Source organism: Microcebus murinus, chromosome X (genome assembly GCF_040939455.1).
Source record: "Microcebus murinus isolate Inina chromosome X, M.murinus_Inina_mat1.0, whole genome shotgun sequence".
NCBI lineage: Eukaryota > Metazoa > Chordata > Mammalia > Primates > Cheirogaleidae > Microcebus > Microcebus murinus.
Window position 1 is genome coordinate 29,714,387 of NC_134136.1, and position 26,498 is coordinate 29,740,884.

Sequence of the window (26,498 nt, forward strand, 5' to 3'; positions counted from 1 at the left end):
CGCCGTACGAAAGCGTGTTCTGCTGTGGGCTTGTGCGCCGTACGGAAGTGTGCTTTGGCGCACCGGAAGCCACTGAAAGAGAGCTATGGCGGGTTTGACTGTGAGAGACCCTGCGGTGGATCGTTCTCTGCGTTCTGTGTTCGGTGAGAGGTGTTCGTTGGAGCCAAGCATCTGGGAGGGACAGAAAGAGGCAGGGAGTGGCGGGGAACGCCCCTCTGTACTTCCAACCTCATGAATCGCCACGGGAGCCAGTGATGGGTCGCGCATGCAGCTCTTCCCTGCCTATGCTGCAGGGTGGCTAACCTGGTGGACTCGTGGGCAAAAAGATGCCCTCTTTCCTCAGAGGTCTTGTCGGCTTTCCGCAGTATCGTTGAGGATGTTAGACTAGCATCCAGCTTATATGCTTTTCTCCATAAACTTTAATTATCTAGAAGAGAAGGCGCATGGCAGTAGTCCTTCAGTGTTCTGTACTATTCTCACCCCCTCATCCCGCAATACAGATTATATACGAAGGTATAGAGTCTTGTGTCCACTTCCCGCCCTCTCCTGAAGACTTTCATTTTTTGCTTTTTACCTGTAACATTTTAGTTCATCGATAGTGGTAGCAGCCATTTGGTGTCTTGAGGTGGATTGTAAATGAATGAATGAATGAATAATTAAGACCTTGTCGGAAGAATTTTAATTAAAGACAAGCTAAACTATTCTGAGTAATCTTTTTGGCTGAAATACGTTGTTTTTTTTTTAAAGTACGTGTGGTTATTTTAACGCACTTTTGAAAGGGATATGACAAAGCAGTTCTGGATAATTTTTGCTCTCAATGATCATTCTCCCTTTAAGTGTATGTGTGGAAAGACGAGTGTATGAACCTGTTTTAAAAATTATAACATTGACATTTTTGGTAGTCATTGATAAGATTTTCAGACCTTCAGGTAAATAGCAATGCCTAAGTGTTTATTTTCACTAAAGTTAAGGAAAATCTGATACTTTTCAGATCAGTCTGAGAACTAATGTTTAGGAGTATCTATCCCTTTTGTATTTAGTCTCAGTGGTATAGTTAAGTGGTCTAAAGAAATACAGTGGAATTGAAATTGGGAGAACACAATTTTGAGCCAGTTGTTATATATTTAATGATATAAATAGGTATTAATACCGTTTACTTCCTCACTAAAGATCTAGGTTACAAACTCAGAATTTTAATATGTTACTTGTTTTCTTCCTTAGTGGGGAACATTCCTTATGAAGCTACTGAAGAGCAGTTGAAGGACATTTTTTCTGAGGTTGGACCTGTTGTTAGTTTCAGGTGAGATCTCCTTTTACTTCTTGGTAGGAGCTTCTTAAAAATCACCACAAACTTGGCTCTTAGTAATAATGGCAGGTATTTTTACCTGGTGACTTTTCACATGCATTTTATTTTTGTAACTGCTTTTTGTTTTTTGAATCAAGTCTCACTATATCACCCAGTGGCCCATGCCACTGCACTCAGCTAATTTTTAAAAATATTTTTTGGGATGGACTCTTGCTGTGTCGCCCAGCCTGATCTTGAACTCCTGGCCTCAAGCAATCCTCCCACCTCTGTAACAGCTTTTTTTTTTTTTTTTTTTTTTAAAGACAGAGTCTCACTTTATTGCCTGGGCTAGAGTGCCACTGGCGACAGCCTAGCTCACAGCAACCTCAAACTCCTGGGCTCAAGCAATCCTTCTGCATCAGCCTCCCAAGTAGCTGGGACTATACATTTTTAGTTGACCAATTAATTTATTTCTATTTTTAGTAGAGACGGGGGTCTCGCTATTTCTCAGACTGGTCTCGAACTCCTGACATTGAGCGATCCTACCGCCTTGGCCTCCCAGAGTGCTAGGATTACAGGTGTGAGCCACTGCCCCTGGCCTATAACAGCTTTTTTGAGATATAATTCACATACCATCCAATTCACATTCATTCTTACCTAAAAGATATGTTTTTTTTCATTAAAAGTGTTTTTAAAAATATTTCAGTGAGGCCATCAGAGTTGTAAGGTTACTTATCTTACAGTGGGTCAAATAAGAGCATGGCAATGTCAACAGGAACCCTGTACATGTGTAACATTTGTGCCCACTACTTGGTTCTGCTCTCTAGATTGGTATATGACAGAGAGACAGGAAAGCCAAAGGGTTATGGCTTCTGTGAGTACCAAGACCAAGAGACGGCCCTTAGTGCCATGCGGAACCTGAATGGGCGCGAATTCAGTGGGAGAGCACTTCGAGTGGACAATGCTGCCAGTGAAAAGAACAAAGAAGAGCTGAAGAGTGAGTATAATCCCAAGTTGTATGCAGAATGAATTAGTAAATATGTAATGATGAAAATTTTTCCATTTATGATGTATTTTGAATATGCTAGAATTGGTATTCACACAGCTTCTTTACTTAATCAACCTGAGGTGCCTGAGTTAGGGAAGTATATATCTTTGAGAAACAGGTAAAGTTGACTTTAGAAGTTCTTCAGTTGCCAAGGAGTTGATTTCTTGTTAAAAGATGAATTCAGATTCACCAAGCCATTAGTAGTTAGTACTAGCTATGTCATTGTCGCACCTCTGACTATGTTGCCAGATGTGTAACTGGTAGGGGTACTAAAGACATTTTTATGGCTTTTTTCATAAGGTTACAGATCCAGGAATTTTGAAATTAGCATATTTTTCTATTTAAACCTTTTGCTTCTAAAATGGCTTGTCAAAAGAAAATATGACTGTTCTCTAATTGTCCCAGCCTTCCTCTGAGAACAGAAAATATACTTTCCTTTTCCTTCACAGAAACAAGAGACTTATAATTTATTTATTTCTCAGCTCCAGAGAATTGTTATCAGCTGGTTCTTGCAGCAGCCCTGGAAAGTAGATACTTGAAACAATTTAGCTTTTTATTTTGCCTCCCTAACTTTCTTGTACTTTCTTCCCAATTAGGCCTTGGCACTGGTGCCCCTGTCATTGAGTCACCTTATGGAGATACCATCAGTCCTGAGGATGCCCCTGAGTCCATTAGCAAAGCAGTTGCCAGTCTTCCACCAGAGCAGATGTTTGAGCTGATGAAACAAATGAAGGTGGGAGGAGGCATTAGGTTATGAATAAAGCAAATTACATCAGGTTTTCAAGGAGTTAATTGGTAAAATTAATGGATTAGTTCCCTGAGCTCAAATAGAAATTGTGTCTACAGACTACCATTTCTTGCACCTCCAATATTCTGTATCTACACAGTGAACTTTACATTTCATACAAAGAACTTTCTATTTTTGTACATGAACACAACTACTCACATAATGCAACTGGGTTTTTGTGGCCCATAGATATCAGATGTAGATATTAAAATGGGGCTTTTTTCCTAAAGATAGTATTACAATATTTGAAATGCTTCTTCTTTCTCTTGCCTGCCATGATGAAGATTTTTTGTGATATGCAAAAACTGATGATAAAGAACCTCTTGAATATTACATTTCTCAGATGGGAATGGCTCTAAATCACTATCAATTTCTAGGTAATAAGTATTGAACCTGATGATGAATCTGCTTATCTTCTCAGCTCTGTGTCCAGAATAGCCCTCAGGAAGCACGGAACATGTTGCTTCAGAACCCTCAGTTGGCTTATGCTTTGCTGCAAGCACAGGTAGTGATGAGAATTGTGGATCCGGAGATTGCCTTGGTGAGTGCTGCTTGTTCTTTTACAAAATGATAGGGCAAACCTTGAGTGGGATAGGAACTACCTGATTGCTTGGTTAAACAGACAGCTCATAGGTTTGTCTTTTCACTTTTTAGAAAATTCTGCATCGCCAGACAAATATCCCAACGCTGATTGCAGGAAACCCTCAGCCAGTCCATGGTGCTGGGCCTGGCTCAGGATCCAATGTGCCCATGAACCAGCAGAATCCTCAAGCCCCTCAGCCCCAGCCTTTGGTAGGGCTTTATCCCTTAACATTTTTTTTATCTGTCTTAGAATGTCATTTTCTTTTTAGGAGAATATATTGAAAGAAGAATGGTCAGGAACCAGAGATGATAATTTCAATTTCCAGGCATAAAAGCAATTTCCAGGTTGCAGAGCACATGGCATCTGAATAGATTTGATTCCAAGTTTGTAAAACAAAGAAATCCTTCCTGTATGCCCTTTTCTTATAAGCTAACTTTGTGTGTACGTGCATGCCTGGCACTGTGGTTGGCACTTTGTTATTCCATATGCGTTATTTCATTTAATCCTCACAGCAATTGTATGAGGTTGGCACTCTTATTATCTCCATTCTTACCAATGAAAAATTAAAGCTCGCTTTCCAAACATGACACAAAACCCTGAAGCCATAAAAAATTGATACATTTGAAAACTAAAAAAATTCTGTGTAGAGAAAAAGAAATAAACATCAAAGACAAATGACAAATTGGGGAAAAAGTATTTGCCACACACATGATGGACCAGAGACTTATTAATAAAAGAGCCCTTAGTCATGTTCAAGAATGTTTATTGCCACATTATAATAGTGAAAAATTGGCAATGTCCTAAATGTGCATCAATGGAAGAATGGAGAAAATGTGGTATATTTATCCAACAGAATACTTGAGAACAGTTAAATAAACTATACATATCAATATGAATGACTTTCAAAAAACATAATTCAATACAGCAGTTAAAATGAACTGGGATACATGGTAGCAACACAAATAACTCAAAAACATAATACCATACAAAAGTGAAACTAAGTGAATGTGGAAGCATTCCCTAAATGTTGGATATATGTGTCTGCATAAATCTCAAAAATATGTTGAGTGAGCTTCAGAAGAATACATTCAATGTGTAATGATTCATATAAAATTTTTAAAAATCTATAAGAGTTTTTAGTGGTTGTCTAAGGAGACTAGGGTACAAGATACGATTGGGGAAGACCATACAAGAGATTTAATTTATTTCCTAAGCTGGGTGGCTCTTTTATTTTCTATATATGACTTGTATATCTGCAGTTCTTCATACTAAATAAAAAAAGGCCCTCTATAAATGAGTAAGAAAATTTCCAATAACCCAATAGAAAAATGGGCAATAGACATGAACAGTTCACAAAAGGGGAAATATAAAGTAAATATGAAAAAATATTCCACCTCAAAATGAGACAATATAATAAATTATCTGTCACTAATAAATAAAATGAGATAATATAAACAGATACTATAATAAGCTATCATTTGTCACCTATCAGATTGGCAAAAATAAACAATTTGGATGGATTGTATGAAGGTACAGGGCAGAAGCTGACAAACATTTTCTGTAATTGACCAGCTAGTAGATATTTTTGGCTTCACAGGCCATAGTATCTCTGCCACAACAACTCTGCCATAGTAGTATGAAATCAGCCATAGATAATACATAAACAAGTGTGTGTGGTTGTGTTCCAATAAAACTTTATTTATACCAGACAGCCAGATTTGGCCCATGGGGCCAGAGGTTTGTCAACCTCTGCTCTAAATAAATAAATACTTTTTCAGAGAGAGAGAGGAAATAAACTAAGGCCCAGAGAAGTTAGTGGGTCCAGAAATTACATAATTTTAAGTGGCAAATCTAGTTCTTAACCTGGTTCTGTCTGAACTCAGCCTGTTTTCCCTTAAAACCACCTTCCTATACAGATTCCTGTTTTCTGTTCTAGCATTTTGTTTGTATTTTTAAGTATATATGTGATTTTTTTTTATAATTTAGCTTTTATTCTTTATTGAGCTCTTTATTCCAAAGGACTGCTCAGTTTCCTGGGGAATACACAGATGAAAAGATAGCATTCCCTTTCCCTCAGGGAGCTTATGTAGCATTAAAAAAATTCACATTCCCCCCAAACCAAGATTATATCCAAGATTGGTTAAATTAAAAATTTTTTTATTTTAAAAACATGGATTACCAGCAGTTTTTTGGGTTTGTTTTGTTTTGTTTTGCCCCAATCTCTTTCTCTTCTTGGGTTCAAGATACTTTTTTTTTTTTTAACTCTTATTGCCAGGCCTCAGTTAGGAAGATAACAATAGGTGCTACATGCCATCTTGCCACACAGATAAGACTTGTCAATCTCTACATTTAGAATATGTTCTATCTTGACTGTGTTCCATATAACCAGGCTCATGATGTGTATTGCAACTTGCTTCTGTGGAATTCAAAGTGTGTGATAAATCTAATTCTACATTAGGCATACTATATAAAAATAATGTAGAATATTTCGAGCTGTCAAATTTGAAGAGGACTGTAAGGTCATTGACTTAGTGTATTGAGTCTCCACAGAAACATGAATATACTCTGGGTTTTTTCTTGGTCAGGGTGGAATGCACGTCAATGGCGCACCTCCTCTGATGCAAGCTTCTATGCAGGGTGGAGTTCCAGCACCAGGGCAAATGCCAGCTGCTGTCACGGGACCTGGGCCTGGTTCCCTAGCTCCCGGAGGTAAGTTTCATTTAGAGTCTCCACCACTTCAGTACTTTCTAAAGTTTTGTCATAGCAACTGTCACAATGCAACCAAATTATTATGTGGTAATGGGATCCTGATATAAAATTAATACACAACTAGAAAGTGTATATTCTAGATGGAGGAAATAGTTGATTTTTTATATACAAATCTTATATGTCTGATTATGACAACAGGGAAAGGGACAATAAAGTGGAAGAGCATAGTAAAACTTCCAAATTAACAAGTGAGAAAATGGAATGAATGGAAATTAAATCAAGCCAGCAAAAAATAGAGAAAAGGAAAGGATAATGTAAAGTAAGTAATAAACAGAATAAGATGAAGGAATAAAAACTAGTATAGTTATTTTTCTGCTAAATACGAGTAGACCAAATTGTTCCATTATAAACCAGAGACTATTAGATTAGGTTAAAAAGGTCATGAAGAGGCCGGGCGAGGTGGCTCACGCCTGTAATCCTAGCACTTTGGGAGGCCGAGGCGGGTGGATTGCTCAAGGTCAGGAGTTTGAAACCAGCCTGAGCAAGAGCAAGACCCTGTCTCTACTATAAATAGAAACAAATTAATTGGCCAACTAATATATATATAGAGAGAAAATTAGCCGGGCATGGTGGCACATGTCTATAGTCCCAGCTACTCGGGAGGCTGAGGCAGGAGGATGGCTTGAGCCCAGGAGCTTGAGGTTGCTGTGAGCTAGCCTGATGCCATGGCACTCACTCTAGCCTGGGCAACAAAGTGAGACTCTGTCTCCAAAAAAAAAAAAAAAGGTCATGAAGAAAACAGATACAAAATACATGATCACATTTTTTATTATGTTAAACAGACGTAAAATTGTATTTCAACAAATATATCAGACCAAACAACAAAGGAAAAAAGAGAAATTTAAAAACTATACACATTCATTGAAAGTATATAGATGGGCAATTAATAGAGTATTGCTGGCCAGGCGCGGTGGCTCACGCCTGTAATCCTAGCTCTCTGGGAGGCCGAGGCGGGCGGATTGCTCAAGGTCAGGAGTTCAAAACCAGCCTGAGCAAGAGCGAGACCCCGTCTCTACTATAAATAGAAAGAAACTAATTGGCCAACTGATATATATATAAAAAATTAGCCGGGCATGGTGGCACATGCCTGTAGTCCCAGCTACTCGGGAGGCTGAGACAGAAGGATCGCTCGAGCCCAGGAGTTTGAGGTTGCTGTGAGCTAGGCTGACGCCACGGCACTCACACTAGCCTGGGCAACAAAGCGAGACTCTGTCTCAAAAAAAAAAAAAAAAAAAAATAGAGTATTGCTATTACACTTGTAACTTTTCATCATTTAACAATTGTAACTAAAAAAAGTTGAGTGACATAGCAATTCCCTATATGCAACACCTGTCTGAATGCATAATATATTATCAATATTTAAAGTTTTTTATGCAACAGACTTGTTAATTTATCTAATCTAGGTTAGACTGACCACAATACTAATGGGGAATAATTTAGATCTGTATTGTTCTGTTTTGTAGAGAAATCAGTCTAGAGATCTAAGTTGATGAGGACTGGAAAAACAGATTTTTAGAGATATTTCAGCAAACTCAGCATTTTTATTTATCCACTTTATCCTAGTAGACTTAAAGTTACCTTTCAGTAAAAGAAATGGATTCTGTACTTTAAAAATTTTTGAGTTATAGATGCCTAACTTACCTTAAAATATCACAAGTCAGGCCGGGCGCTGTGGCTCACGCCTGTAATCCTAGCTCTTGGGAGGCCGAGGCGGGCGGATTGCTCAAGGTCAGGAGTTCAAAACCAGCCTGAGCAAGAGCGAGACCCCGTCTCTACTATAAATAGAAAGAAATTAATTGGCCAACTGATATATATATAAAAAAAAAAAAAGAAAATTAGCCGGGCATGGTGGCGCATGCCTGTAGTCCCAGCTACCCGGGAGGCTGAGGCAGAAGGATCACTCGAGCCCAGGAGTTTGAGGTTGCTGTGAGCTAGGCTGACGCCATGGCACTCACTCTAGCCTGGGCAACAAAAGCGAGACTCTGTCTCAAAAAAAAAAAAAAAAAACAAACAAACAAAATATCACAAGTCGTAATATGATCCTACTGCATATGACAAATATGCAACCCATGACGTGGCTCATTAAATGAATTGAAAAACATTCAGACTTCTCTGTACCCTGTTCAATGAGACAAGTACACTGATCATACGTTTAGATGTCACGGCAATATCAAATTACTGTAAAAGTTTCTAAATTTCTCCTCTCCATTTCTATACTTATCTTGTTAACTAGTAACTTACAGTTTGTAGATCAGTACCTTCTGTGGACTATACTTTGCGTAGCATTATGCTTGTGGACAAAAAAATAACACAAATTAAATAATAGAATCAATAAGCTTCATTTACTATATAGAGGCAGCCTTATATCTTTTGACTAGAGAATATACTCCTCACCCCTCTAATGACCCTGGAACAGTTTGGGGTTTTTTGTTTGTTTGTTTGAGTTAACAGTCTCACTCTGTTGCCCGGGATAGAGTGCCGTGGCATCAGCCTAGCTCACAGCAACCTCAAACTCCTGGGCTCAAGCCTCCCGAGTAGCTAGGACTACAGGCACGTGCCACCATGCCTGGCTAATTTTTTCTATATATTTTTAGTTGACCAATTAATTTCTTTCTATTTTTAGTAGAGATGGGGTCTCGCTCTTGCTCAGGCTGGTTTCAAACTCCTGACCTTGAGTGATCCACCCGCCTCGGCCTCCCAGAGTGCTAGGATAAAAGGTGTGAGCCACCACGTCCAGCCTACCCTGAAATAGTTTTTTAAAAAAGACCATGTATAGTACTTAGCCATAAAATAAAGCTTTAACAAATTCAAAAAAGTGGATATTTTACAGACCATATTCTTTTATTGTAAGCTAATAAAATTAGATGTAATTAAAAGGTGACTGAAAAAAAACTTGGAAAATTAAGGAACATACTGTAGGTAATCCTTGAATTAAAGAAAAAATAAAAAGAAATTATAAATTATCTAAAGACAGTATGTATACTTCAGAATAGCACGGGAAATAGTGAATGCAGTGCTTAAAGGAAAATGAATAACCTTAAATGCCTATATTAGAAAAATAAATGAATTCTAAGTACTCATTGTAAGGAATTATAAAACTAATAAACCAGAAGATACCAAGAGGGAGTTAATAAAGATAAAAGTAGAAAGTAAGTATAAAAGAAATTTAAATAATTAAACTTTCAGGTGATATTTTTTGTGAGTTTGTAGCATTTATTTTTCTGAAGTTATTAAAACTGCTAGGCGCAGTGACTCACACCTGTAATCTTAGCACTTTGGGAGGCCAAGGCAGAAGGATTACTTGAAGCCAGAAGTTCAAGACCAGCCCAGGTGACAAAGTGAGACCCCATCTCTGAAAAAAATATTTAAAAAATTAAAACTTCACTAAGATTTTTGAGATACCCTGTTCAGGCCAGGCACAGTGGCTCACGCCTGTAGTCCTAGCACTCTGGGCGGCCAACGGGGGAGGATCACTTGAGCTCAGGAGTTCAAGACCAGCCTGAGCAAGAGTGAGACACTGTCTCTACTGAAAATAGAAAAATTAGCCAGCCATGGTGGCGCGTGCGGCTGTAGTCCCAGCTTCTCAGGAGAACTGAGTCGGGAGGATCACTGGACCCCAGGAGTTTGAGGTTACAGTGAGCTATGATGACACCATTGCACTGTAGCCAGAATGACAGGGCAAGACTCTGCCTTAAAAAAAAGAGAGAGAGAGAGAGAGATTCTGTTCAAAGCTCTTTGACAGGGATGAGAAGGGGTCAAATAACCTGGTAGAAAAGTTAGCAAAGAAAATGAGTAGGCACTTCATAAAAGAATGAATCCAAATGACCAAGAAAAACAAATTCATATACAGTTAGGGGATTATAAATTAACAACAGGATTTTACTTAAACCCATCAGACTAGCAGAAATTTCAAAGAGAGATGATGCTTAATATTGCTGGGAAAAACGGTACTTATACATTGAAAAATGTGAAGTTTTTCAACCTTTTAAGAAAGTAGTCTAACATTAAAAATTCATGCATTTTGACCCACCAGTTCCACTTCTGGGAATCTAGCGCATACAAATAAAAGCACTGTTCGCCAGGCGCAGTGTCTCACACCTGTAATCCTAGCACCCTGGGAGGCCGAGGCAGGTGGGTCTCTCAGGTCAGGAGTTCAAGACCAGCCTGAGTAAGAGTGAGACCTCGTCTCTATTGAAAATAGAAAGAAATTAATTGGTCAACTAAAAATATATAGAAAAAATTAGCCAGGCGTGGTGGCACATATCTGTAGTCCCAGCTACTCGGGAGGCTAAGCCAGAAGGATTGCTTGAGCCCAGGAGTTTGAGGTTGCTGTGAGCTAGGCTGATGCCACGGCACTCTAGCCTAGGCAACAGAGTGAGACTCTGTCTCAAAAAATAAAATAAAAAATAAAAGCACTGTTATGTTGATGATGTATAATGAGAAATTATGCCCATAATAGCTTCTGCCATTCCATTCCTCAGGTCCTAAATTTTTATATTGTTTTGGTGATTTGTTGGGATAGAATGAAAGAAGATAGCTTTGAAATCATTTAGACCAGTGGTTTACAAACTTTATGTTAAAACACCTGAAGAACTTACAAAATGCAGATAGCTAGTCCCCACCCTCAGACTAATTCAGTAGGTGTGAGGTAGGGCCCCAAGAATTTGCAGTTCTAACAAATTCCCTGATGGTACCATTGTTGCTTGTCTGGGGACCACATTCTGGGAACCACTGGTATAGACCAACTTTCTCACTTAATAACTGAGGAAGCCTGGGAATGTATTAATTTTATTAAGTCACTTGTTCAAAATCACAATTATTTAGTGGCAAAAGCAGGACTAGCACCCAGTTCTTTGGGTTCTTAATCCATAGCTCTTTGGTGCTTGGCATGTTAAATGGACTAGGGAGATGTGCTATATACTTGCTATTTTAGGGAAGTACTAATGAACTGCAAATATTTAATAGATCAGCTGATCTTTTCTCCCCACTCTTAGCATATATTACTCCTTTGAGGAAAAGAGAAGTATTGCTATATGGAAAGGACCAGACAAGGACTTGTGGTGCATGATTATTCTTTATAAAGCAGTCATCATGCCCCGACTGGTTAAGGTAGACCAGTGGTTCTCAACCCTATTAGACCCAGTGTTCCTTTTCCATAACATATATTTTGCAGTGACTCTGCTATCCTGAAATGAAATACACAGATACTGTAACATATGTAACATGATTTCAAAAAAATCAGTATATTGCACTAACTATAACATAGAGGAGAAGTAAAAGGGCATTAATTGATAATAAAAAGAATTTCTAATATGCAAGTGTTTGGGCACAGCTACACTAAAAAACAAAATGTAGGAGTCAGGTGCTTGCACCCATACCCTGAAGGTAAAAGCTAAAAATGTATACAGGCTGAGCACAGTGGCTCACACCTATAACAGTATTTGGGGAGACCAAGGCAGGAGGATTGTTTAAGGACAGGAGTTTGAGACCAGCCTGGGCAACATAGCAAGACCCTATCTCTACTAAAAAAAACTTTAGACAGATACAGGCATATTGTTTTGGCAACTCAAATATCATAAGGACAGTTGGCACTGATGATGTTATTTTCTGAAATGGTGAAATCTCATGGTAAAATTCTTAAATTGCAGTATCCCTAATATTCTCAGTGATTGCATTTCTGGAATATTCAGTGTATATGTATTTAAAAACAGTGCAGAGAACCTTTGTGTTTATAAATAAAACCAACTTAGGTCTAAGTTCAGATGACTACAAGCAGATTTTCATTTGTGTCTATGTTCAGTGAGGTATTTAAAAGTTTTACAAGACACTAGGTGATTCTTGATTTTGTGGGACTGCCTCATGCATTGCAAGATATCTAGCACCTTCTCATTCAATGCGAGCCATCCTCCCACAAATCTTTGTCACAACCAAAACAGTATACCCACACATTTACAAAATACCCCAGGAACAGTACTGCCTCCTATGAGAGGAGGTTTGTGAGTAAGTGACGTTGTTTTCCTGTATTACGAAAGAGCTTCCTGCCAAGGTTTTGGTAACCAGTGAGATGATGTATTCTTATTCAACTCCCTTTTCTGTCACTAAATCGTAAATTATACTAACAAACCCCATCTTCTGTCTAATTGCATTGTTGAATAGTTGTTATCTTCCTTTGTAGATTTCTGCTTATGGGGCAGAATGAGGAAGTTTGTAAACTTAGTCACTATTCTAATTTTTCTTCCATTATCCTAATTTGTATTTTTTCTTTTCTGCCCTTTATCTTCTAGGAGGAATGCAGACCCCGGTTGGAATGCCAGGAGGTGGACCGGTGCCCATGGAACGAGGACAAGGTAAATAAATATTAATGTCTGATTAACATGGGCTGACCTTGGAAATGTTCCATATCTGCACTATCTAATATGGCAGCTACTAAACCACTGGTAGCTTTTTAAATATTAAGTGGAATTAAAATTAAATCAAAATTATTTAGAACTCATTTCCTCAGTCACATTAGCCACATTCCTAGCACTGTATAGCCACATGTGACTAGAGGATACCATATAGGACATTGCAGATATAGAACGTTGCTATCATCACAGAAAGTTCTGTTGTACAGTGCTGGTCTAGACTTTCCACCTAGTGTTTCAGAGTTCTACAAGAATTGATGATGGAGCAAGTAGATCCTTTGTTTCCTGATGGCTTAATGATTGCACTGACATGTTCTGTCTCCCTCTGTGGAAATCTGTTGGCTGAGTAAGGAGTTTCAGTGATGAGCATGTAAATATGTGGCTGAATATACAGAAGACTAGATTTAAACCCCAGAGAAAACTAAGAGGGCATCATAGGTTTATAGAGCCTACTTGATAAGTATCTGTTGTGCTGTGGCAATAATGCTGTATATAACAGCAGCCACCACTCCAAATCTCCACATTAATTCTCCACATTACTGGAGTTTGAAGGAAAAGAAAATGCAGTGGTTCAGTTGGAAACAATGTTAGGAGGATGAGAAAAGAGTTAGAGGATGAGAAAAGAGAAGGAACTGAGTGTGTGCTATGTGCCAGGCACTTTAATATTCATAAACTTCCTTGTGAGTTAGATGGCAACACCTCAGTTTTATAGGCAAAGAGATGAAAGCTTAGAGTTTTAATTTACTTACTCAAGGGAACAAGGTAAGTAAATACTAATGTCTGAGTAATATGGACTGGATTTGATGCTCTCATCCTCTCTTCTAACTAATAAGTGGCAGAGCTAAAATTCAGAAGTCTCTGACTCTATAATCTATTCTCTTTCTGTCACTCCACACTGTCCCTATTAACTTCCAAAAATACTATTCAGTGTCTTATACTCTTACTCACTGGGTCTCTGTGATGGGAAAAGACTGCTTTGGACAAACATAGAGAAGCTTAAGTTTTTTCTTCTTAGCATATGGCCTATAAGTGACACTCATTTAAAAAGCAAAATATTAAAGGTACACTGGGGTTGTTTGCTAAAGAGACAGAACTAATAATTTTTTCTTGTTAGATGTCTGACAGCAAGACCAACTCCTGGCCTGATACCTCATCTTTTCTTTAAGCATCCCATACTTGTGTGCTGTTGTACATCCCCTACTCTGACCCCACTGCTGTCAATAGACTGTGTGTGTACCCCCAAAGTATTTTTGCAGTAGTAAGAAGGAATTAGGATTTTGGTCATACTTCTGCCTCTCAAGGGCCCAGCAATAAATCAAGTTTTAGCTGTTTAACGCATACTTCCATGAGACATCTTCGTTCTTGCTATTATCTTTACCTTTCTGTTCAAAAATTGATGAAGGGAAATGAGTCATGTTTTGAGGTTATTTTAAGGATGTCATCATAAACAGACAAAGTAAGATGAGTTTTATTTTATAGTTTCCTTCAGTACCCAGCAGAGGAAGCAAGAATCTTTTTCATTTATACCCAGTTTGTCTTACTTTCCTGGAATTTACTACTTTTGCACATTTATAATGGTGAAAGAAGGCAGTGAAGTGTTTTAGAAGGTATTACTTGCTTTTCTACCACCTTTGTTTATTGTTGGTGCCCATGTCATTTCATTAGTCTTTGTTTGCTGTTGTCGTGATGTTTATTATCAAAGACTTGCTGTGGCAGAGTATTTCTTGTGGAGTGATAGTCTCCTTCTTCATCTAAAGTTCATTCACTGAATTTCCCCATATGATACTTTAATAGTAGAAATCTTTGTGCTCTAAAATACGACAAAAATAGTACCGCCCCACGTCTGTAACAGCCTCTCCAGAATAAACCTTGCCTTCCAGATTCAGTGTGGTTTCTTTCATGTTTTGTTTCTGAAACTACATTTATGTTCTTAACTACAGACTCAAAATTATTTTTATAGTTTGTCTCTGTTTTATTTTAATAGTATCATAAGGAGACCTAAGGGAAAACGTAGTGGCAGAGGTGAAAACCGAAAATGGTTGGTTATTCCTGCCCAGATAAAACCAGTGCCCCACAGGTTTCTCTTTAGGAAGCTATCTGGTCAAAGTGGAACTGTTTCAGATACCCAAAGGAGCTAGTATAGTTTAGGGAGGTTTTGTAACCTGAGGCAAGCTGATGAACTCTTGGCTTTTTAACTTATATGTGTAAATCTCCAGTCTCCGTATGTATGTGTTTCTGTGTGTATGTGCAAGCTATTTTAAGTGTCTGCTCTTTCTCCTTTTGAACTTATTGCTCACCTAGGAACCCTACAGCACTCGCCCGTGGGACCCGCCGGGCCTGCATCAATTGAGCGAGTTCAAGGTACCCATTGTATCTGCGGGTTTCCTTTTGCTTGTGGTGCTCAGGGTGGGACGTTGAGAGGAAACGAGCTGCTTGGCAGTCATCCTCACGTTCGGAACCCAAAAGGGTAGTGTTTTGGGGTTTTTGTTTTTTTAATTTTTTTCCTGTTGAGGCCACAAGCCTAAGATTGACCTCTTCACACAGGGCAGAGAACATGGATGATATGGGCATCTGTCCGAGGCTGTACTCCCTCCCTACTGGTGTCAGGAGGCTTGGATGGAATAGCAGTCTGTAAGGAGACAGCAGGTTCTTGCAGAGCCATGGCAGTGTTCACATATGCCAAGACCCCACCTCTCTTTTGTGACTCTGGTCCTTGAACTAAGATTGATTAGAAGGAAAACCAGGAGCATAAGTTTCTTCAGGTCGCAGTGCTAGTCCTTGGCAGGTTGCTCCCCAGTTTGCTCTTTATGTAATTCCATCCATACCTCTGACATGGCACAGATTCTGCCTACACCCTGCTTCTGTTCTTGAGCTGCAAGAGGATTCTGCTGTGGTGAGGTTTCACCCACTCTAAGGTGTCTTAATTATATTGTCAGTGGTATATAGAGCCATTTCTTGTTTCCTTATGTGTCCTTCACAGCAGTAACTCCCCGTTTGTTTCCCTGTCAGTGCCGATGCAAGATCCCAGAGCAGCTATGCAGCGGGGATCCTTGCCTGCCAACGTCCCAACTCCTCGAGGTCTGTTAGGAGATGCTCCGAATGACCCACGGGGAGGCACTTTACTTTCTGTAACTGGAGAGGTAGAGCCTAGGTAAGCACTAACATAGAAGGAAACAGTCTGAGAAATCCAGATTTTCCTTCTTTTGACAACAGAGTCTTTCTGTACCAATTGTACCTGCTTGCCTACTTCAAGATATATAAATAAATATTCATGGCCACTGTCCAAGACTAAGCACTTCTCCTAAGGCAAAACTATGTAGTTGAGTATGTCATCTTGAGATACTGTGTTTTCAGAAATTGGAAATTCTAGTATAAATATCTCAACAGGGAAAACTTGTGACAGTAGTAATATTAATAGTAGCAATAATAACAGTTGACATTAATGAGGCTCATGCCTCTGACTCTGCTCTGAATGCTATACTTAGATCATCTGAAATCCGCACAACAACTGGGTTAGATGGGTACCATTATTAGTCACTTTTTACATCAAGAAGTTAAGTAAATGTGCCCAAGATCACACAGCTAATAAGCGATAGATCCTACATTTGAACCCATACAGTCAGAAACCAGAACCCATGTTCTTTTTTTTTAATTTTTAAAATTTATGTTCTTCTTTATTCTTTGTATTATTTATTTTTGTTTTTCCTTTGCAAGAGGTTGTAGTCAACCTATGTTCTTAAGCACTGTACTGCATGCTCATTATACATATAACGAATATCTATTGATTCTTCCCTAATTATGAGTGTTCCAAATATGACATTCTAGAATATGTGGATTTATATCTCCATAGCATTTCTTCAGTGTGTTTGGTGTTACTCTCTTGTTAGCATACGTAGACTGATGTTTGCTTCAGTTCTTTGTTGGATGTTTACTTACTGATCTTCTGGTTGACACTTTTTGGTTGTTTTTTTCTTTTTTAAAATATAACATTTTTCTCCACCTTTAGAGGTTACCTGGGACCACCTCATCAGGGTCCACCCATGCACCATGTTCCTGGCCATGAGAACCGTGGACCACCCCCACATGAAATGAGGGGTGGTCCATTAGCCGAGCCCAGACCTCTAATGGCAGAACCAAGAGGACCCATGCTAGATCAGAGGGGTCCACCCTTGGATGGCAGAGGTAAGGGGAGACCACATCCCACGGCTAACTGGAAGTTGTGGGCTAATGGTGAACCCAGCTATCTTAGGCCCTAATCTGGGATAAAGAATACTAGAGCAATAAGGTTGACAAGAATTTTTAAGGTTTATCTGCAAATCTGAGAAAATGGAGAAGAGACGATAGTCTCGTATAGTTGAGGGGAGATGTGACTAGAGCAATAGATTTCTGTCTTTCTTGGATTGTTGGTTCTTCTTACAGTACAAGTGAGTTTTTTTTACCACTTTCTTTATAGGTGGAAGAGATCCCCGAGGAATAGATGCGCGAGGGATGGAGGCCCGAGCCATGGAGGCAAGAGGATTAGATGCCAGAGGATTGGAGGCCCGTGCGATGGAGGCCAGGGCGATGGAAGCTCGTGCAATGGAGGCCCGAGCAATGGAGGCCCGTGCAATGGAAGCCAGAGGCATGGATACCAGGGGCCCAGTGCCTGGCCCTAGAGGACCTATACCTAGTGGAATCCAGGGTCCCAGTCCAATTAACATGGGGGCAGTTGGCCCCCAGGGATCCAGACAGGTATATGTAACACTCACTTCTAGCATCCAAGTGAAATCTAGATCTATTCAGAAATTGGTTATTGAGCCTGATTATTACTGCCTTCTGACTTGGACTATTTCTCAGCTTGTTAGAAAGGGAAGACTAGGATCTTACTATAGTTTCTGTGTCTGTAAGGTAGTGATTTTCTGGCTACCAAGATTGTAGTTCAAAAGAACAACCATATCCCACAATAAGTAGCTATTCCATTCAGAACAAAATTTAGGGGTTAGAGAGTAGTCTTCTACTACTTCTATTTAGGGGTACAGACCAATATCACATATAAGGCTTCTTCCAAAATATGGTTGACTGGATCTCACCCCAGGCCTAACTCAGGATCTCTTATCAGTAGGATCTGAGCGTAGATAGTTTGAAAAACCTCCCCCAAGTGATTCTAATGTGCAACCCTGACTAAGAACCACTGGGTTAGAGTATATGGAGAGTTGTTAGTGGTCATTTAAAGTAATCTTAGGTTTGCTGAGACCCTTGTTGATTTACTGTCATCACATAGCCGAAGTGAACAGTCGAGTATGAAAGGCAATTTACTAATGATCACCTTAGAAGCTGTGGAAATGAAGCCTGTCTCCTCTCTCCATTATTTGGCACTCTGCAGCTGTCTGTATGGGATGGTCTGTGGTTGTCATCACCTCCCTCTTTATCCCCAGTTGGTTGTGGGAAGGTGGTACATGTGTATCTTCCCTGAGTTTTCATGTGCTGGCACCTTCATTTCCCTCTAGAACCTTCACCTTCCTTTTTCTTTCTTCCTTCGTGTACTTCTCTCTCCCCTCTCCATTTGTTTATGTATCTTCTTCCGTGTGTGTGCGCGCGCGCGTGCGCGCGCATGCCAAAGATAATAGAGCTAGAATGGAAATGTCAGCCATACAGTTCCATCATTTTATAGGTTTGGAAACTGAGGACCAAGAATTCAGGTGACTTGACCAAATTCACATAACTAAAAGTTGCCATAGCAAGAAATAGAGCCCACTATTTTTTTTCCAAAATATGTTTTTTTCTGGTATGTGTAGAATAAAACTATTCTCAATTTTTCAAGTTTTGCTTTAAGAAAAATATGTCCATGGGCCTTGGTTTTTATTGTGCCCTGTATGGTCAGTAGCCTCAGAAATGGTTTTTATGCATTCATTCTGTCATTGAGCAAATATTTATTGAGCACTACTGTGTAACAGAGATAGATCTAAGTACTGGGGATATAGCAGAACAGAACAAAGCCCCTAGCCCTCTGGGGTTCACATTCTAGTTGGCGAGACAAATAACAGTATCTGCATAATGTCCTTATCTAATTCTGCCAATAATTCTGTGGAGAAAGACGTTGAAAGTAATTGTTGGAAGACCATTTCTGGATAATGTCTTACTCTTTTTTCCCTGCTAGTACTTGAAGTCATTACTCTAATACTAGGTTTATATAGTTTCATAAGTAGATTCTATAAAGCCACTAAATCCAAGGTAGAGAAAATAAAAATTTTTATCTCTGGTCTTTTTTTACAAATGTTTAATTAATATATTCACTTATAAATAAATATACATAATGCATTCATTCATCTATAAAAGATACACATTAAGAACCTCACTTCAAGCCGAGCATGATGGCATACCCCTATGGTCCCAGCTACTCAGGAGATAGATCATTTGAATCCAGGAGTTTGAGGCTGTAGTGTGCGCTGATTGTGCCTGCGAATAGCCACAGCACTCTAGCTTGGGCAACATAGTGAGACCCCCACCTCTCTTTTTAAAAAAAACGAAAAACACCTTGATTCCTCTCAGACCTGCCTCATCTGTGATCTCTAGCTCCTATAAATAATCACTTTTATTAGATCTTTTTATGTATCTTTCTGGGAGATATGAATATTCTTATTTTTCCCCCTTTCACTGTTCTTTACTTTGGTTTTTTTTATTTTTTTTACTTAACAACATGTACTTAATTCATAATTTTATTTTATTTTTTTTTTTTTTTTGAGACAGAGTCTCGCTTTGTTGCCTAGGCTAGAGTGAGTGCCGTGGCGTCAGACTAGCTCACAGCAACCTCAAACTCCTGGGCTCAAGCAATCCTCCTGCCTCAGCCTCCCGAGTAGCTGGGACTACAGGCATGCGCCACCATGCCCGGCTAATTTTTTCTATATATATTAGTTGGCCAATTAATTTCTATTTATAGTAGAGACAGGGTCTCGCTCTTGTTCAGGCTAGTTTCGAACTCCTGACCTCGAGCAATCCGCCCGCCTCGGCCTCCCAGAGTGCTAGGATTACAGGCGTGAGCCACCGTGCCCGGCCTTAATTCATAATTTTAAATCAGATTTTAAAAATTAACTTCAGTCCTCCCAGTTGGAAACTTGTGGGTAAAAGGCTTATTATTACTAGAGTGATTATAGGGTGATTATGTAATTTATCATCTAAAGGACACTTTTAAGAATAAAAGAGTGCTGTTAATAATTTACTCTGAGGCAAAAGCATAAACTGGAACTGTCTTAGGCAAACCAAGATGTATGGTCATTCTTACTAGTACTTATCTGCCTAGAACAGGCACTCCTGGAAACTTAAAATGGCCATTATTGAGTGGTTAGATCACATTACAGTACCTCAAATTAGTATTGACTAAAGCTTGAAAAAGATTATACTCATAAGTGTTTCAGGTCCATAAGAGCTCATTAAGGTTCATACTGGTCTCTGGATTCAGTACTGAAAGAAGAAAATAGTGCTAATATTCTAGCAATCTGTACAAATCTGTACCAATGCTTCATCTATTTGGCATCTTTGGGAAATGAGTTAATGCATGTAAGTGGATGTTCCAGATAATAGAACTATTCTACCAAGTTAAATTTTTAAACTGTTTTAATGAAAAATTATTTATGATATATTTTATGCTTCCTTTCTTAAACAGTATACTAAAAATGATTATAATCATTTGTGATTACTCAAGGTCATCATTAAATAGATACATTATTGTATATGCTATAGATAAAACATCATTATCTCCTGTTTGGTTTCTGGTCTCCTTCACTGTCAGGCTGTCACCTGGCTCTTCACATTGCTGTCATAGTATCTGCTCCTAACAGTTGTTTATCCATATTTCTTTTATGCTTTGCTGCTTCTAATCTGCTGGGGAAGCAGGTAACACATTTGTTAACAATTTGTGTTTAATAAGAGAGTATCTAAGCTCTGGGTGAATGCCTGAATGTGAACGTAACTGTAAGTGTAGGAACCTTCTAACAGTTATGCTTGGTGCTCAGAGGTCTTTTCCTTCGTTTCTAATAAGTCTTCCAAAGGATTAAACTCATTGAAGATCTTAATTAAATACCAATAAGTATTTAATAAAAAGTGCACTTTTTTCTTTTACTCAGGTTAGTCATATTTCTTGATCTGCATTTAGCAGAAAGCATCTACCATATATTCTCTATGGAAAGCTATAAAAAGCAAATGTTGGGCGAATAGCATTCTTTTCCCCAGAGGCCTTCCCATCTCCTTTCCACCTCTCTGACATTATGATCGCCTCTGCCTCACTTGGGGGATAGGGCCTTTTGGGACGAACTACCTATGTCTGATTGAACTAGAGGTAGGCAGTAGCCCTGTGAATGTCACTTCTCCAGAGGACAAGCATATGTTTTCTCTAGAATGTGTTGGCTTCGTTTGTGTTTCCACTGAGTACTAGTTTCCAGGGTGCTCTCAGTTTTCTCTGTACTCATTTGGCTTAATTTTGATTAATTTGTTGGTATCCAGTTGTGCTGAGTGATATTTGTTGATGATGCTAGAGCTGTTGTAAGCAAGTATGTCTAACTTACTAGTTGGTCTCTGGCAAAACCCTGCCTTCTGTCATCGCTGACAGTATAGCAAATGATCTTCAGAGTCATTAATTTGCTTTTTTTAGTCGTATCCGTATAGAGAGCATAATTTTTCACATTGCTCTTACTGGATTCAGGTTACCTATACATCAGGAGTTCCAAAAATCTCTCCTCTCTCTTTGTGCACATAGGTCCCAGTCATGCAGGGAGCAGGCATGCAAGGAGCGAGTATGCAGGGTGGAAGCCAGCCTGGTGGCTTTAGTCCTGGGCAGAATCAAGTCACTCCACAGGATCATGAGAAGGTAAGCAACACTGCCTGACTGCTTCCATATGCACAAATCTAGTCTTTTTGATTCCTGTTTTCACAGTTACCATGTGGCGATCCTGGGTCTTCAAAGTCCCTTTGGAGGTGATGTTTACTCTAACTTAGAACTCTTTTATGCCTTGTTACCTGAAAATTTGTGGGTCTGGTCATAGAGTTCCTAAGTGGGTGTAAATGGCAGCTTATCTTGCATTTCAAACTCATCTCCCAATAATAGTAGGTTCTTTTAATGTAGGCTAGACTGACCTGAAAATCCAAACCCCTTTCTTCCTTCCCTTTCTACCTTATCCCAAAAAACAATAGCAGATTCGCCATGAGTATATCTTTCTGTTTTTACATTTGACTATTGTGGGGAGTTCATGTCTGGTGGGAAGGCTAAAATTTGTGGAAAGGAGAGACTTTCAAAACAGGATTAAAAACTGAAGAATTTCCAGGGCTCAAAGATACCACCTTAGTCTGCAGGAACTTTGAGTTCATGAAGGTGTCTATTTTGAATCGACTAATCTTAGGTATTTTAATTTATACTTGTTATTTTCATTGTGCTTTCTCTCACCAGATTTTTTTTCTCTCTCTTTTTTTTTTTTTTTTTTTGGCCTGCTGTTTGTTTTCTGTGTGTGAAATATCCTTCCTTTTTCCATTTTGCTTCATATCCCACTACAGTCGCTTTTTGGACAGAAGCTGGTGGTGTTTTTGTTTTTGTTTTTTTTTTTAACCGTCATCATTAAAACTCACTACCTTTTTTTCCTCTGCACAGGCTGCTTTGATAATGCAGGTTCTACAACTGACTGCAGACCAGATTGCCATGCTGCCTCCTGAGCAAAGGCAGAGTATCCTGATCTTAAAGGAACAAATACAGAAATCCACTGGAGCACCTTGAAAGGCAAGCAAACTTAATCCCACCTGAGTAGGACTAGCTCCTTGTGTATATTGGGTGTGTACTTTCAACCATAACCAACAAGATTGTTCTCTCTGAGGCCCTCAAATCCTCTTAGCTAGACTCTCTTTTACCCTTTAGTAGGTCAGCTCCTGTAGGGATAAAATAAGGCTATAGAACACTTGTTGAGTTGTTGAATTGCTTATAATCTTTATTAACCTTCCTTTCCTAATGACAAAAGTCATATATGATCATATTAACAAATGTAGAAAATTAAAGGTAAAAGGCCTTGTTTCCTTAATCTCATTCCCCAGACAGAACCTCTAAATACTCCAAACTGGTATGTGTCTTTCCAGAATGAGTTGTACTATTTTATTCCAAACTTTCCCATCAAAATGGAGAAAATACAAAGCATTTCAATAAAATGTGTAAATATTTTAGTTTCCTATATTTGTTTTATAATGAATATTTTGATGTGAAACTATTAAAGCACATAATTTAAGATAGTAAATGTCCACCATTACCATCGGTTTCTATACATTTTGGGGATTGCTGTACGCTACTGTCCTTATTTTTCATGCTCATCAGTCTAGTAAAAAGGATCCAGGTAACCTGCTTCATAAATAATCATGTAACTTGACTGCACATGCACATATTGATGTTTCTTTTTTAAAAATTTTCCCCCAACATCTTTGTATTTTATAAACAAATTCTTTTTATCTAAAAACAGTTTAAAATTCACACTGTCCTGGTATCAACTAGAATATCACAATTGGAATTTCTGTTTACCCCATCCATATTCTAATTCCCATCCATATGTTTTAATCCATATTTGTAATGTCTTCGAAACATCTCAACAGCAACTATGCATCATATCTGTATTTAGACTTTAAATGACTAAACATTATAATGAGAAGCTATCATAGATGGATGGCTATCCAGACTTTGGTGTGACCAGCACCTTAACCTTTTATTCCAGATACCCCAAGCATTTTATTTTCTTCAGTAAAAGCATAGACTATGTATTGTATTCAGAGGAATAGATAGAAATTATCCTCTTTTTTACTGATTTTTTTTTTTATGCTAGAGAAGGCATTCTCTACAATGTGAGAAAATTACTATTTTTGGATAGTGGAGGTAGAAATGTTTCTGAAAGTTCATTATGTTATTCTTGCTTATAAGATATCTAATTTAAAGTCTTGCACATTAACCACAGAGCAAGGTTTTTATCTGTTTTTTATTAAATACTTTTTATTTTGAAGTAAGCATAGATTCACAGGAAAAATAATGCAAAGAACCTCATATATCCTTCACCCAGCTTGCCCCAATAATAACATCTTAAATGGCTGTAGTACTGTATCTTTTTGCTTTGTAGCAAAAAACCAAGAAATTGACATTGGTACATAACTAGTTAACTAGACTACAAACTTTATTCAGTTTTCACCATTTTTAAAACCCTACAGTAATTTGTATGTATGTGGGGGTAGTTCTATGCAGTTTTATGGGGGCAAGATCTTCCTGTGTGTCTACTGGGATTTGTGCATACTATGGCCAAAGTGTTGGCTTTCCCTTCATTCTATACTTAGCTAGTTGTGATCCGTCTCTGCCATCACTGTCCAGCTTCAATACCATTACCATTAGAGATCAGTGGTTCTCAACCAGGGACAGTTTTGCCCCCTAAGGGACATTTGGCAATGTCTGGAGACATTTTTGGTTGTTACAACTTAAGGGCATATGGTGTGCTACTGGCATTCAGTGGGTAGCAACCAGAGATGCTGCTGAACATCCTATAATGCACAGGATGCCCCCTTCCCTTCCCCAATAACAAAGAGGGTTCTGGCCAAAAATGTCAGTAGTGCTGAGGTTGAGAAACCTTGCTGTAAGGGATGATTGCTTTGAGGAGATGGGAGGCAGGAGACAGACACCTTAGAAATCTGTCTTGGTGATTTAGTCTTAGGCCTATCCTCCCTCCCCCAGCCTTTTTTTTTTTCCTCATGTTTTTCCTGAAGAGAACTTTGTCTCCAGTTCTAATGGTTCTCTCCCAACTTTTTCTTATAGGTTTTCAAAAATACCTGGCAAGAAATCTGGAAATTAACTCCATAACTTTGTCGAAATGCTGAAAAAAGATGACTTCTACATCCTAATCCTTGAATGACTCAAATCGGTGCCAGGTGGAGGACTCCCATCACCTTCTCTCAGAACAAAATCAGTTCATTTTGTTGTCGTAGTTTGTATATTTTCTGTGACTTGAAATAAACTTTGAACACAATTTTAGTACACTGCAAATTGATATACATGACCTTTTTGCTTTTAAAAAGCTAAACACCAAGGGTGAAACCTTAGATGTGTTTTCTACCCTTACTGCAGTATTGTACTTTAACATTATGTTGCCATAGCTGTTCTTACTTTAGGTTTACCATTTATTCTTCTTGATATTTGATAATTTCTCAGAAGCAATGTTTTCTGAAACTTACTTTTTGTTTAGTTTGCTTCTAGCAGAATAATAAGGCTTTTTGCCCTCTGAAAACTTTCTAGAACTTGAGTCTTCTGGGAGAAAATAGCACGTGCTTACAGCTGTAAAATAGTCAGAAGACCAATAAATCAAAGAGCCTAGCACAGCCATGTGTTTAGAAAAATTTAAATATCAAAATGCATTTTTTGTCAATACCAGGTCTGAACATGCATAGTTCAGAGTTAAGACAACGATGTGTTAGCACTGGTTTGAGTGTGCGTCAACAATATAAGAGACCATTAACATTTACTTGTCTGTTCTTTAAAACTTACCAGTCTAGGTAGGTAATCAAGTTTAAAAAGTTACTAGTTTTTCACATGTTCAAGATAAAATAAGAACTGAACATAAATCAAATGAACAAAAAACATTTCATCCTATCTTCCAGGAAATCACTAACATGCTGCCCTACCCTATAACCAAACTTATTCTGGGAACTTAAACCATAGAAAACCCTAAAACTTTTACATTCTTCTCAGTTAAAGAGGACCAGATGTAGAGTACATACAATCAGATCACCAATTAGGTCTGCTCCTAACTGCTTCCTTGCGGATAGGTATGAACATAATTAGTGCCATTAGCTCTAACCTACAGGTCTTCTTGCCTAGTATTCTATCTCTCGTAGTGGCATTAGGAGGGAACATGGTTTCTCTTCATCAGGCCAACCTCAAGAGGTTAAGAGTTGCCTTAATAATTAGTAAAGTTCTACTAGAACTACTTTTGAGCCTATTTATATTCTCAGAATCCTACCCCCTGGGTTAGGATTATAGTCAGGTGAATTAAAAGCCTGGCATAGGCTTAGAGAATGTAATAGCATATTGCTTACATATTAAGCAAAAGAATGCAAAAATAATCAACTTTATGAGAGACACTGAAATTGAAGGATTTTCTACTCTGATATATAAACATTTATAACAAATATTTGCTGGATAAGGTATTTCATATTTATTACAACCTAGCGAGAAAATCTTAATCGAAACAGCTGGGGAGATTTCTGGGTATCCTGGTCATCCCCAATTCAGCTTGGATGTCAATTATGCATAGAATTTATTATTTTCATTACCTTTTCTGCCTACTCCATGAATATTAAGGCCTTGACATGTTGATTTTGGCAGCAAAATCACTCTTGAAGTGTCAGTATATTTAGACATTGAGATTGAGTGAAACCTTTCTTTTTAGAAACTCATTATAAATTTCTAGGAACACTAAGATTACAAAGCGAGGTCATTGGAGATTAAATTATTCAGTCAGTAGTTTTCTAATAGGAACCATATATTCATGGTTCCATTGTGCATTTTCCCAACGTCCTGTTAAACCTAATTTAGATAGCTGAAATCTAGGTGCACGAATTGGCAACAGCAGTGGTATCCCTCCCTATGG

General features: G+C 38.5%; 1 protein-coding gene across 2 annotated transcripts; it reads left to right on the plus strand.

Moving 5' to 3' along the window:
• Nucleotides 1-5: 5 nt before the first annotated feature.
• CSTF2 (cleavage stimulation factor subunit 2) lies at nt 6-24,878 on the plus strand. Of its 2 annotated transcripts, XM_012767390.2 has the most exons (15): nt 6-143; nt 1,222-1,300; nt 2,113-2,282; nt 2,930-3,066; nt 3,542-3,661; nt 3,775-3,912; nt 6,289-6,412; nt 12,757-12,819; nt 15,178-15,237; nt 15,886-16,027; nt 16,883-17,058; nt 17,330-17,607; nt 21,605-21,715; nt 22,490-22,615; nt 24,668-24,878. In XM_012767390.2, the coding sequence occupies exons 1-14, from the start codon at nt 86-88 to the stop codon at nt 22,610-22,612; spliced, it is 1,779 nt and encodes a 592-aa protein (XP_012622844.2). In that variant the 5' UTR covers nt 6-85; the 3' UTR covers nt 22,613-22,615; nt 24,668-24,878. The 2 variants fall into 2 exon arrangements, with proteins under 2 accessions (XP_012622844.2, XP_012622845.2); XM_012767391.2 differs by lacking the exon at nt 15,178-15,237 and having other exon boundaries at nt 8-143.
• Nucleotides 24,879-26,498: the final 1,620 nt, after the last annotated feature.

Bases quoted from the DNA above. Each gene is read 5' to 3' on its own strand.
- CSTF2 (XM_012767390.2), top strand. From the start codon at position 86: ATGGCGGGTTTGACTGTGAGAGACCCTGCGGTGGATCGTTCTCTGCGT. The intron at 1,301-2,112 runs GTGAGATCTCCT...TCTGCTCTCTAG, and splicing joins GGACCTGTTGTTAGTTTCAG to ATTGGTATATGACAGAGAGA. The intron at 6,413-12,756 runs GTAAGTTTCATT...TTTATCTTCTAG, and splicing joins TGGTTCCCTAGCTCCCGGAG to GAGGAATGCAGACCCCGGTT.